Source organism: Lethenteron reissneri, chromosome 25 (assembly GCF_015708825.2).
Source record: "Lethenteron reissneri isolate LAM-NWPU_2019-01 chromosome 25, ASM1570882v1, whole genome shotgun sequence".
NCBI lineage: Eukaryota > Metazoa > Chordata > Hyperoartia > Petromyzontiformes > Petromyzontidae > Lethenteron > Lethenteron reissneri.
In genome coordinates, this window is record NC_083803.1 from 3,138,969 (window position 1) to 3,151,978 (window position 13,010).

The 13,010-nt window shown below is 49.2% G+C and overlaps 1 protein-coding gene across 1 annotated transcript in view; it reads left to right on the forward strand.

Moving 5' to 3' along the window:
* The window catches only part of SYNE1 (spectrin repeat containing nuclear envelope protein 1), a 163,708-nt gene that overhangs the window by 92,674 nt on the left and 58,024 nt on the right, over positions 1 to 13,010 (forward strand). The window contains 12 exon segments of the mRNA XM_061558914.1: positions 857 to 1,042; positions 1,281 to 1,349; positions 1,351 to 1,404; positions 1,762 to 1,944; positions 2,687 to 2,830; positions 4,013 to 4,222; positions 4,727 to 4,873; positions 6,303 to 6,404; positions 6,406 to 6,444; positions 7,119 to 7,313; positions 11,315 to 11,482; positions 11,998 to 12,165. Coding sequence (XP_061414898.1) covers positions 857 to 1,042; positions 1,281 to 1,349; positions 1,351 to 1,404; positions 1,762 to 1,944; positions 2,687 to 2,830; positions 4,013 to 4,222; positions 4,727 to 4,873; positions 6,303 to 6,404; positions 6,406 to 6,444; positions 7,119 to 7,313; positions 11,315 to 11,482; positions 11,998 to 12,165 — 1,665 coding nt within the window.

Genomic DNA, 13,010 nt, shown 5'->3' on the forward strand with positions numbered 1-13,010 from the left:
CAAATACCTGATGATGATTGCTTGTGTTGCAATCGAAACGTCGTATGCTATTATTTAATTTATTATTTTATTTTTATACGTGACTTTACCGAAAAAACCAAAGAATAATTCCTGCAGTCACGAAAGCTCCAAAATTAAGATTGAACCACTTCTACGGGGAAGTTCCAAGTTTACCTTTTTCTCTCTCTCTGGGTTTCTTGTTCTCTCTCTCTGCCTGTATATTTAGTGTAATTTTCTCTGTCTACACTCGTTTTGTATCGTTCTTAGGTTCTGCTCTGTCTGTGTGTCTCCGTTCCTCTTTTTTTTATGTTTTGTCTGTCTTTGGAATTTTCACACTTAAATTCTAACTTAGCAATCTTTGAAATACGTAATCGACCAGGCAATGCGTTAATTGTGTGTTGACCGACTCTCTGTGTCGTTTTACATAACATTTCGATACTTTGCTAGGTTATTTAATTTAGTGTGTTCTGTCTCCCTCTAAGCCTGCTTACCTTACTCCCCTCCCTTCGTACTCATTGACATGTAAATGTTTTCCCTACCCCCTCCCTCTCTCTGCCTCCGCCCCCCTCTGTCTATTTAAGGCCACCCCACAGAGACGATCACCTCTCTCTGTACCTGGGTTGCTCTCTCTATGTATCTTGGTGATATCTGTCTGCTTATATGTCTGTCTATAGTTTTCTGGTTATATTCTATGTCGCTATTTCATTATACCTGATGATGATTGCTTGTGTTGCAATCGAAACGTCGTATGCTATTATTTAATTTATTATTTTATTTTTATACGTGACTTTACCAAAAAAACCAAAGAAGACTAACGTCACTTTCATTTTTACTGGGGCCTTGGTCATCTCTGCAGACCATTCTGCATGAGTCGGCCGAGACCCTGGTGGACCTAGAGGCCATGCTGGGCAAGGTGGACGTCCTGTCGGCCGTGTATGAGGTGGAACACCTGGTGCAGGAGATCACGGAGCTTGACCAACGCATGGCCTCACTCCAGAAGGTCCTCCAGGCCCGCCTGCAGCTCTTGCTGGATGCCACCAAGGTCAGAGCCCTCTGAAGTCATATTTTCAGCACTGATGTGAAATTTGCACATAGAGCCCTTTTATGTCCATTTGTATGTTGAACTTCTTTCGCGCCGTACGTAGCCAACCGTGTCAATCAATTGGCTTCGTATGGTGGAGCTTTCTAACACGAGCAGACCGGTGGTGGATTTTCACAGTGGAATGTGTTGAGAGATTTTTGTTCTTAAGTGGAGTGTCGCGTGGCGTGGATCTGCTCAGGACATCGAGATGCTCGAGTCGGAAGTGCAGTCACTGCAGGCGAGCGTGAGACAGGCCAAGGCCATGCTCAGCTTCCCCAGAGCTCACCCAGCTGGCGCTCAAGGAGCAGCTCGTGCACAGACAGGTTTGTAGAGAGTTCGCACGGAAATATACGCAGGACGGGCATTCTGAGAGCAGCCACTGCGAAATCAGTTTGCGGAGGTCTTCATTGTGGTATTGGCTCTAATTGTGTAATATCACACCACATTGCAGAAAATGATCTTGGGTTACTTTGGCATATAATGGTCGACAATACATTTTATTGATTACTCTGATTAATCTACAACGCTTTCAACGTTGCTAACAGTAGACATCGCTTTGGTCATTTGGAACACGCCCCCCTGTGTTTTATACTATGATCGAGCGAACGTTTCTGTACGTCGACTCGCCACGCCACTTTGTCCTGACTGGTGCATCGTGTCTCGTGCGGCCGCACACCCAGCGACTCCTGGCCGACATGGAGCTGTTCAAGCAGAAGGTGGCGGCGGTGCAGCATCGGCAGGGCGGGCTACGCGTGCCGGCCGAGGTGCTCGTCTCGCTGCCCATCCTGGGCACCGCCGCCCATCTCCAGGACGAGGCCAGCCGCCTGCAGCACCGCCTCATCCGGCAAGTCAGCCTCCTGCAGGTGCGTGCTCGCCACGGCCTTCGCGAGTGGCCATTGCGCAAAACGTTGCTTGACATGGTGTTCGACTTTTCGCTCCGCGTCCATCGATTTACGCCATGTACTGGGAGCTTCTTCAGGAACTTAAGGAGCGAAAGTGTCGGACATCATGCTGAACAGCGCGTGGTACAATCCGGAAACACATCAGGGAGCTATAGAGCTCAACCGCAAACATATATTGCAGTGGTATTTCATCGGCATTCAATTGTTCAGTGAAGTCTCCCTCTGATGAGGAATGAGTCAGCTCTTAATTGGTACTTATTTTTGTCGAACTTGTAGGAATTATAAGCTCGGTTGAGCTCTGAATAGGATTGAGTTAAATTAAGTTAATGATTGTGAGTCAAATACTCTAACACAACACGTCCAGTGCGAATCAGATTTACAGATGATGAAAACATGTGCCCCGAGCGTGGACAAAGGGGTTTTCTGAAGAGTCTTCAGAAGTAGTTCTCTGACATCATCTTCTCGAGCCATTCTCTGTCACGGGGTGATACACTGCTCGCTGTAGTATTCCATAGGGAAACATTCCTATCATGACACAATACCAATGATGCAATTAAAAAAAAAATTTGGAGGGGCCGGGAGGTGGAAATCATTTATTCAAAGTTGTATTGTGCTGCAGTATGAGTAGTGGTAGCAATAGCACCGGCGCTACCCAGGGCTCGCGTCAGCGTCGTGTGTCTGTGCCGTGTACGGCGACTGCTAGGAGGCAGACGCGCAGGTGGAGCGGCAGGAGGCCGAGGTGCGCCGCGTGCAGCGCCTGCTGGAGGAGGCGCGGCTCCAGGTGGAGGAGGGCCCCGTGTGCCCGGGCAGCGTCGCGGAACTCACGGCACAGATCGCGCGCCATGAGGTGACGTTCGCACCTCGCGCGGCCACGGCCAACCGAGGCCTGCGTGTGAAGCCGAGGCCTACGTGTAGATTGCCACCGTTGCTATTGCAAAACCGCAGTGACAATGTCTCGGGAAGACATGTAGATTTCTTAGGACTGCGACTTCAATCAGAGTAATATCCTGGGAAAATCAGGACAGGAGGCAACCCTGCTTATGCGGGAAGCCGAGGCACGCTACTGCAGACTCCCATGACACGAGCGAAGTGCAGGCCAAACGGCTACGACTACTACTGTGTTTACATCAGAGCCTTGCCGTTCCAAATGTATGCATGAGCAATATATTGTGACTGTATAAATAACATAAGGTGTACCCTTGGAAGGCCTGGCAGGAGCCATAGGAGCACTATTATTTGAGAAGTTACGGTGAAAATGTCTTCCGGCTGAAGTGAATGTTGGGCAATGCTCATATTTGTTGATGGTCAAGAGGCAGTGGTGGAACTTCTGCATTGTTATCATTTGGCAAAAGGACAACTGCTGTGAATGTCCCATTAAACAGTGTTCATTTGATGGACCACAGAGGCATCATGAAGCTGAGTAAAATCTACATTGGGATTTAAGCACAACATTAGTGCATAATCATTAAGTGTGATTTATGAAGTAAAATAGTAGACGTAATAAATGTTTTTGGGTTAGATCGCGTTATTTATAAATGTGTCGTAACCCTCCACCACCCGACACGGCCAATCAGTAAAAAAAGTGTCACGTTGACAAAAGACAAATAGTTCACTACTTTAGCCCACTGGGCAATTTGGTTGGCAAATTACCCGATGATGCTGGATATAATTACCAGCGAGACGTCGTACTAAAAAATTGTAATTGATGTTGATTCACTCTTCAACACACCGGTGGGCTAAAGTAGTGAACTATTTGTCTTTTGTCAACGTGACACTTTTTTACTGATTGGCCATGTCAGGTGGTGGAGGGTTATGACACATTTATAAATAACGCGATCTAAACCCAAAAAGTTTATTATGAATAATATTGATCGCGAATGCCTACGTGTTAAAGAAGACTAGACGACAAAATCTAGTAAAATACCCATTTGATATGATTTCCTTTGCCATAGCGGTTGCTGGATGTCATTGTTGTAGGCTGATGCCAATGTGAATATGTTGCCTCTTCCTTTGTGTTATGCGGGAATAGGAGATATCGGACAGGATACAGAGTTACAAGGAGCGGATCCTGGAGCTAACGGCACAGAGCCGACACCTGCTCATCCAGACAAGGGAGGCGGCCATGCTTCTTACAGTCGACGAGGATGGGGGAGACACATCCTCGCGGGATGGGGACGACGACGACGACGAGATGGAGTTACATGCATCACCGCGCCACCTGAGCACTTCCGTCGTCATGGTGAGGAAGCCATTGGCAGCGCCACAATTTTGCCAGTAATATGAGAACCACTGTCGTCATGGTGACGGAGTGCCTGCTGACGCCGTTCCTGACGTAAGGGAAGCCCATTGAAATCCCAACTTTATTTCCTCCAATCATCCGATGTAATGAATTCTGTGAAAAGGCAAAAAAATCATGGAAATTCTGTGATGCTCTCATGTTCCGGCATTGCTTTGTAAAAATGTGTGTTTGTGCGTGTCAGTTGTAAGAAAAAATTTGACCCGCCCAAAATGCAACGCGCGTTTTGTCCCACAATGCGCATAGAAATCGTGTGGCGATTTTTCCCAAAGGAGACGGCATGGTCAGCATTTTGCGCTACACGATACACGTTGCGCACAATAAGCGCGGTCGCTCAGAGCTTGGCCGTTGGCAGAGTGTCCTGTGCATCTTCGGCGGGTCTCCCGTGACACAGCGCGAGTTGTGGTTGACTCTTCTTGAACTGGGGTCGGGGGCTGCTCACGGCAGGTGACAGCTGGCCGCTGTCACACCGTGCTGACACCCGTCAACGAGGAGTCTGGGGAAGAAGACGAGGCCAGTGAGGTGGCCTCTCCAGCTCGCTTCCTCTCGCCGACCAAAATCCACAGCTCATTTACGAGCCTGTCCACAAGCCAGGTACCAGCGAAGGTCCCACTGCTGGTGGTTGGCATGGGTGGTCTAGCTTGGCTGTGGCTGAAGGACTGTCTTGCAAGACTTCCCTCTGCACACTGTGGATGCAGCATGGCGGCTCCTGTGGCTTCTTCTCCGGGGATGAGGGCATGGCATGTCTTCATTGTATCTTCCATGACCCCGTGGCCCCTCGAGCAGCATGGAACTTTGATTTCTTTTTTTTCCGTTTCCTTGGTTCACTTCGGTAAAGCATGGTCCCTGAAACTGCTTTTGGTGACCCATGTTGATCTGCCAGATCCTGGAGTTGCCGTACACCTTCCTGTCCTATCCTGTGATGGTGGCGCCGGTATTAGCCAGAATTGTATGGGTAACATGGGAAATCCATGACATTTTGAGGCATGGATTTAAACCCCATTTTTATTTTTGTGATACCAGCATGGACCTTATTTCTCACTCTCTGAATGATATACCAAAGTAATTGTGTCTCGTTGGTCCTGTACTGTTGGATGAGCATGGCTATCAGAGAGAAGTTATGTTAAACGTGACACCATATCTGCACTATCCACTTGTTTATGTTCATTTGTACATGTTTTTATTTTACTTGCTGTGAACATGAAGATTATCGTCTAAAGGTAAAGTATCATAAAATAAATCCTCTTTTTAAACGGTCACAGGTCTGAAATAACACAAGCTTATTAATTTGCGTCATCATTGGTCAGTCATTTGTCCACACGAGAACACCAAAAATATGGCGCACGTTGTCAAGAATACCCAGCAAGAGTTGTGTTCATAAGCATTTACCGATTCGTGGACGTAACAGTTGTCAGCACAGTTTGCACCGTTGTCATTGGCTACAGTTGATGAAAATAAGTGCTCCTTCCCCTTCGAGCCGCGTGTGCAAAACAAATTGAACCCAGGTGTGCTTTGTGTCTAATAATTTATTTGCTCAGCTGGAAGGTGGTATTCCAGGCCTTCTTTTTTCTTTTAACCTGCTGTGAGCTCGCCTCGTGCAAGCCACAACGTTCTATTAAAGATGTGACTTGCTTACTTCTGATAACCTCCAAATTTAATTTGTACGATAGGTTACCGGCAGTGATTATATAAAGCCCGATCGTCAACATAAATGTGAGAGGCCAATCGAGTTTGTGATCAACATTCACGGCCTTATATTATCCGAGGCGTTTTCTAATGAGTTATTTGTTTTTCCTTTCTGTTTGAATTAATTTTAAAAAGTGTGACGCATTGCAATGGCATGACCCACTTTGCACTGAGTACCAACCTACAGGGGTTGTTTTTTCCCAGACTTAATTCATGCAGTCTCAACAGGCCCAGCACGCGATGTTCAAAACGGTCACGTTGAGACTGCTGCTTTCCCAGTGCCTCATTGAAATGTGTGGCCCAGTTTCATTTCGTTCCTTGTCGTTAACGTGGCCAGGGTCGCAGGCCCAGGGAGAGCGGAACGGCCTACGAGGCCTCCGTGCTGCACCTCGCCGCTCGCATGGAGGAGGCTGAGGCCCTGCTGAAGGTGCTGGGGACTGGGTGGTGGAAGCCCCGAGGCACGGCTGGCTGAGTTACTGGTGAGATGAATCCGTAGAACTTTTGTAGCTGACGCTGCGTGCAGCCAAGCCTCCACTTGTTAAGGCATTACGTGCATCCACCGTGTCGTAATCATGTTGGATGGAGGGCAAGTTGTAGCATGCGCATACCCAGTTGAATGGAACCATAACTGATATGCACTGGTACAAATGTCGTGCAAGCCACGCACTCAATGTCGACGTGCAGAACAAGTGGCCCTAGGGTTTGGCTGATGTTGTAACAGGTAAGTAAGTTGTGCAATTCCTGTCGTGTGGTCATATTTACCCAAACAAACCTCGGCTCAGCTCCCACAGTGAAGTTAGACCACTTATAGTGTATCGGAGTACTGGTATGCAAATATCCTTTCATGTCCAATTACATTTATCTTTTATGTGGTTCACTAAAAAATGCAATGTTTTTCATTGCATTCATAATTATTCAAGTAAGAGATCGTGACATTTTGTGAGTAATTGATCACATTCGGTTTTGTTTTAAAAGGCGCCCTTGTCTTGTAGCGGCGTTCCATGGCCTCTGAGGGGCCTTTTGAAAAGACAGCGAATGTTGAGTACGCAAGGAGCCGCACATCTCAAACTCTCTCTTCATCTCTTGTCTGCCTCTTCACACTTTCCGCCACCCGCTACCTCCCCCCCCACCCCATACTTTCCCCCCCACCCAGCGGGTGCAAGAGGATGTGTGCAGCGTGCAGGACGGCGTCCTGGAGCTGCAGACCCACTTCGCCGAGGAGCTGGTGGACGAGACGCTGGAGGGAGACACGGCCGAGCAGCTGCGCACGCAGGCCGAGCTCACCGCGCTGGCGCAGCGCGCCGCCACCCTGCGCTCCCGCGCAGAGCAGCAGCAGCAGAAGCTGGAGGTGATTAGGATCGGAAACGATCCCGGAGTGGTCCTTCCGCCCCATGGTGTTGCACATCGAACGTCCGTCAATCGGCATGCGCAAGATAGGCGCCACTTTCTACGAGGAGTTGTTGTTCTCACAACAAAGATCCCCCGTATAGCCTTAACAGACTGTAGGGGCAAGTGCTGTTAGCGAGCACCTATGAAGGCCGGAACGGTACACGAGGGGGTGGGTGGCCAGCACCACGCCCGACCGCCTTTGTCTCCCCAGTGCCGATGTTTACACACTGCACCAGGTACTCATTTGAGGCTGAGTCGACCTAGCGACCGGTTCAGATAATCATCACTGGGTGTTGGCCGTCAGCGGGAATCGAACTCGGGTCGCCGGGTTCATAGCGCAGCGCGCTCACTGCTACACTACCATTCTCCATTGTGTAACGGTAACTTTTTTTCGTATTATTTCATGTTAAAGTGTTTAAATTGAAAAATCCCTTGAGATGGAGCACCTCCTTTGCAAGAGTGTGCAGCTTCCAAACTATGCTTCCTCACATCAGACAACATTTCAAAATCTTCATGTGATTTTCATCGGTGACTGCCTTCATTTGCACCTTCCTATGTGTTTACGGCTTTTTCATGTGGACGCTATTTTACAGTTTTTCTTGTCTACTCATTCTCTAAAACCTGCATATGAAATAATTATTTTCTTATTCACTATCCTGTGCTCATAATTGTTCATTATATCCTCCCCCTCCTGTGTCGTGTACTTGGTCCAAGCCTCTGTTAAGCGCGAGTGAATTGGTAATTGGACGCCACGCCGAGGAGCAGGCGGCGGCGGAGTTACAGCACGAGATTAGTCTGGGCACAGACAACGCTGAGGGTGGCGATGTGAGGCACGTGGCTGGGCCTCGAGCCAGAGCCTGGGGCAGCGTGATGATTGCGTCGGATGGGAATGCGGGCGGGCCTACGCTTGCGCCGTCCCGGCGTTCTCACAACGGGGCCGATGTGCTCACCGGTGGGACCGAACCGTTGCAATCGAGTACTGGTGCACGGACGGAGAGAGGCGCAGCTCATCCTGCACACCTTCGACGCGTCGACGTTAGAGATAGTGCCGACGCGGAAGGAAGTGCGTTCGCTGCAGAAGGAGAAGGAGGAGAAGAAAATATGCAAACCGAATGCAACAGCAAAACGGCCAGCAGAGGTTTTCACCCTCGCGATGACAATACGGAGTCGGCACAAGATTCTGGCATTTGCTTGTCAGAGAATGACGGTGAAACAAGCCTGCTGGCGCCTACCAAGCCTGGTTTTGCTGGAAACTTGTTCAGAGACGAACGCTTTGGGCCAGCCAGTGCACGAGAAGAGCAAGGTGCGGAGAATTCCGAGCGCTCCTCACCTGTGGTCGCTGGACTGTCTGAAACTAGGGGAGGCGATTCTCTACCACCTGACTCAAGCTCGTTGAAAGCAGAAGGTAACGTCTTCATTGAGGGCGGCGCACGAGATGCTGGGAGTGAGGTTGGCACCAACGTGAGCAACGCGGCAGTTTGTGCCGCAACGGCAAATGCGCTCGGACAGGATGGTGCTGCTTCCACGCCCCGTGCGCGCGAGCAAGCAGGGGGTGAAACTAGCGCTCGCGGGCACCTGGATCTACACGCAGCAGCAGCAGCGTCGCCGCAGCTGGTTAGCGCTCGTGTCACAGAGAGCGGTGGGCAGGCCAGCGACGCCGAAGAAGAGAGGACGAAGCCCGTTCCAGGCGGTCAGGACGGGTCGGTCGGTGAGAGTGATGAAACCCAAGTGAGTAGCAGTGCAGACATTTGTGAATTTCGCCAACTGGCTGAAGCCGTTTCGAGAACTTGCCCCGATGCTTCTCATGGTTCACAGTTGGAGAGAATAAAGAGTCAAATTACTGAGAACATAGAAACCGGGCTGTTCCCTGAAGTTAAAAGCGATGGGTTTTCTGGTAGTTACACAGCTGCCAGTGTTGGTGAAAACAACGTTACCACTTCTTTCAGCGCAGAGATGGATGTTGGCAAATATTCAGCAATTGATTCTTTCGGTGTAACTAAAAGCAGTGATGCAGACACACGTTTAATCCGCAAAGATTCAGAAAGCACTCCTACGTATTGTGATGACAGCGGAGGTTTAAAAGTCGACAGTTCTGCAAATGTAGAAACCGATAGAAATGAGTTGGGAAGCGTTGCGATGTTAGATGTCAGTGTTTTCTCAAATTATGGAAGTATGGCATTGGCAGAACCAAATAATATCAAAGTTTCTCTTCCTAATATATGTACTGAGATGAAGCAAGAGCACTCTTACAAAGAGTCGAATGATGGTGCTGCAGGCACCGAGGTTTTTAAAGACAGAGATGTAGTCGGTGCTGAGAAAAAGGCAGCTGCTGCAAGCGAAAGTGAAGTTGTCTCCACGCACATTGGTGGACATGTACATACAGACTCCCTTTGTCACCCACTTGAGCTGCCTCCTCATGGTAATGAACTTAGAATGCACTCTGATGCACTGACAAAACACGAGGCAGGGCAGCATGACTTTTGTGCTGGGGCGATGCACCAGGGGGAAGGGTCTGCTCTTACGCTGCCATGCGCATCACCGCCAGACTCGCGTGGTGACGTAGAGAGAGCTGACATCTGTCATGCATTTTCTACTGGAGGTCTACAACAAGTGGACACCCATGGGGATTCAAAGCTGATTTTCCTGCCCGAGACAGACGTGAATCAGGCCACTGTACTTGCCAGATGTGCTTCTCAAGAAAGTTGGCCAGAAGGACCAGGTTACACTGTCTTTACTCCGGAATCTGATGAAAGTTTGGAGAGCTTTGTCGGTTCGGTTTCGTCGGGTTATGTCACTATATCCAGCGCTAGCAGAACAGAAGCGGAGCATGACGAATCCAGCATTGGGGCAGTCGATACTTTTCCAGATAAGGGTTATACATCCGCGGGTGATGTCGCTTTGGAGTTTTGCCAACCTCCTCCCTGTGAAGAAAGTGTAGATAGGCATGCAGAGTATAGTGCTATATATCCAAAAGCACAGCATTTTCCCATTACGAATGCAAACAGCAATGATGAGGAAAAAGCCGTAACTGATTCTGGCGTTACTTCGCCTGACCAAGCACGCCTTGGTTATGGGAGCCAGTGGCACCCTTTGTGGCAAACGGTTGATTCTCCCGACAGTGACTTAGAATCAAAACGCCACGCCATCTCCGAGTCGATTACCGCGTCAACACACAATACTGAAAGACTCAAAGAAATTCCACGTAGGATATCGGACGGCGGTGTGAAAGCTTCAGGTTATTCGTTAATGCCGGAGTTGGACGGTGCACAGAGCTCACTGACACAAAACAACGAAGTTGCTTTCAAAGAAACTGAGCATGTTCCTGAAGCCGACGACGTGGAAAAGACCTGCCGTGCTGCTAACGTTGAACCTGACGCGGCGTCACCTGACGAGGGTTCCGCAGAGGACGACTCATTCGTGGAACGCGTCACGTTAGAGAATACAACCACAGCCCCTGCCCAAGCCTCCAGCTTCTTCCGTACACTCCTTTCCAAAGTCCTCCCTTCCTTTCTCTTCTCTGTGAGTCACTTTCCACATTTATACATTTTCAAAATTATTTTTTATATCATTTTCTCAATTTCGCATTGTTCTTCTTTTCTTTCCGCTACTACTGCTGCATCTGCACATTGTTTTGCTTTCTGTTTTCTCATTGTTCACTGCAGCCCATTGCAAAAAGTGCAACATGCTCCGATTCGTCGCGTCACTCCCCGGTGCTGGTTAGTGTAAGTAGCGTGTGGCGGTTGCAGCCGTGTCGCCGGTGAGGCAATTTGTCACGTTGAACAATCGTGTGTTTAGCACCTAATTTGTGTGCGTTTTACACCTAATTAAATAGCTGCATTTTTGAGCCAAAGCCTCATCGTAAGCCGACGGCAATAACGAAGCATGATGCGAAAGGAGAGTGTCAATTGTGGCAATGAGCCATAGCCTGGCGCTACGCGTGGTGGTGTGTGTTTGTGCCAGGAGCGGCTGAGCGCCGACTTGCAGCAGCGGCGCACGCTGCAGACATTTGAGCAGGAGGCTGCCGAGCTGCAAGCGTGGCTGCAGCGGCAACACGAGGCCCTGGGGGTGGGCGCCTGCTCCTCGGCCGACAGCCCAGCGGGAATGGAACTGCAGCTCCTCGAGTGCCAGGCAAGCGGTGCCATCGACGCAGCGGGTGCAGGGCACACTGAGGGTTTATCCTCGTGAGAAAGTACTCTCAATTACCGTAGTTGACATTTAATCTCCCCCCAGTGGCTCTGCGACTGTGCGTTCACACGAGGCATTGAAATGCATTGGCCTGTGTTTCCCCGCAAGGGTTCATGTGGTCATATAGTGCAGTGGAATTAGACGGGATAGACCACTGAGCCAGGTGGTGCTGTGGTTATTGTTTTCGACTTGCAGTTTTTGTATTTACAGTTCAAATTATGGTGGAGGAATGAGTCAACTCGTCATACCTTTGGGTTGAGTAAAATCAATACCGCTCTGTGGGAAGTCTCTAGTGGTCATCCTATGGATGGCGTACCCCCCCCCCCACCCCTCTACCGTAGGAATGTGGAATGTCCACCACTTGCACAGAGAGCCTCCGGTGGAGATAAGTGCCTCCGCGTTGCTTGCCAGAGCAGGGCGAGTTTGAATAAAGAGCTCACCTCCGACTGTTGTTGCAGTCGATGTTGGGCGAGATTGAGCGCAAGGTGTCGTGGCTGGAGAGGGAGGCGGGCGACGCGGGGGGAGCGAGGCACGAGGCGGAGGAGCTCGCCGACAGACTTGTGGCGCTCAGGGCCGCGCTGCTGGAGCTGCAGGCGGCGCTGCTGGAGAGGCAGAGTAGCATTCAGGTACCGCGCGGAGTGGAGTCGGGAGTCTTAAGCCTCACCTTACCATATTAATAAAAAGTATGCGGCCCTTGCCCCACCACCTTCTCCAACCATTATATAAACGGAGTGGTAGCTCCTGCAATCTCTCATTTACTTGATACAGCTGTCGTGGCTGTGACGGTACCACCTGAAGACGGAAGCTTGTGTTGCCTCCGAAACGTCGTGATTTTTATTTTATTTTACTTTTTAATGTTTTTACCTACGTGACTTTACCGAAAAAACCTAAGAATATGAATCATTGCAGTCACGAAAGCTTCAAATCTAGAATCTGGAGTTGCCATCCGGCTTGATTACTCGCACAGACACAGAGTGACTGCTCACCCAAATCTTTCGTGACTTCATTGCCAAGCAATACCCGCCATATAATTATTAAGAGTAATAATAATGTACAGTCCCTGTGCCGTGTCCATACCTGTCAACCCATACGGTTTACCCATATTCTTGTACAGGGAAATTGAGTACAATTTTTTTTGTCTATTTGTTTGTGTTTCTCCCTTGTGATGGGACTTTGTAGGATGAACGTTGAGATTTATAAGGGCACGGGGTGGCCAATAAGGTCCGAATTGATCTGTAATAAGGTAGGGCACTGATAAGGGATTGACAGGTATGGTATCGTGTACTGTATAGTGTAGTGTGTAGTAGTGTATGGGAGTGTATAGTTTGTGTATAGTGTCGTGTGTATTAGTGTAGTGTTTAGTGTAGTGTGTAGTAGTGTAGTGTATAGTGTAGTGTATAGTGTAGTGTATAGGATTAACGTTGTGATTTATTAGAGGCACAGGGTGACCAATTTGGTCTGAATTGGTCTG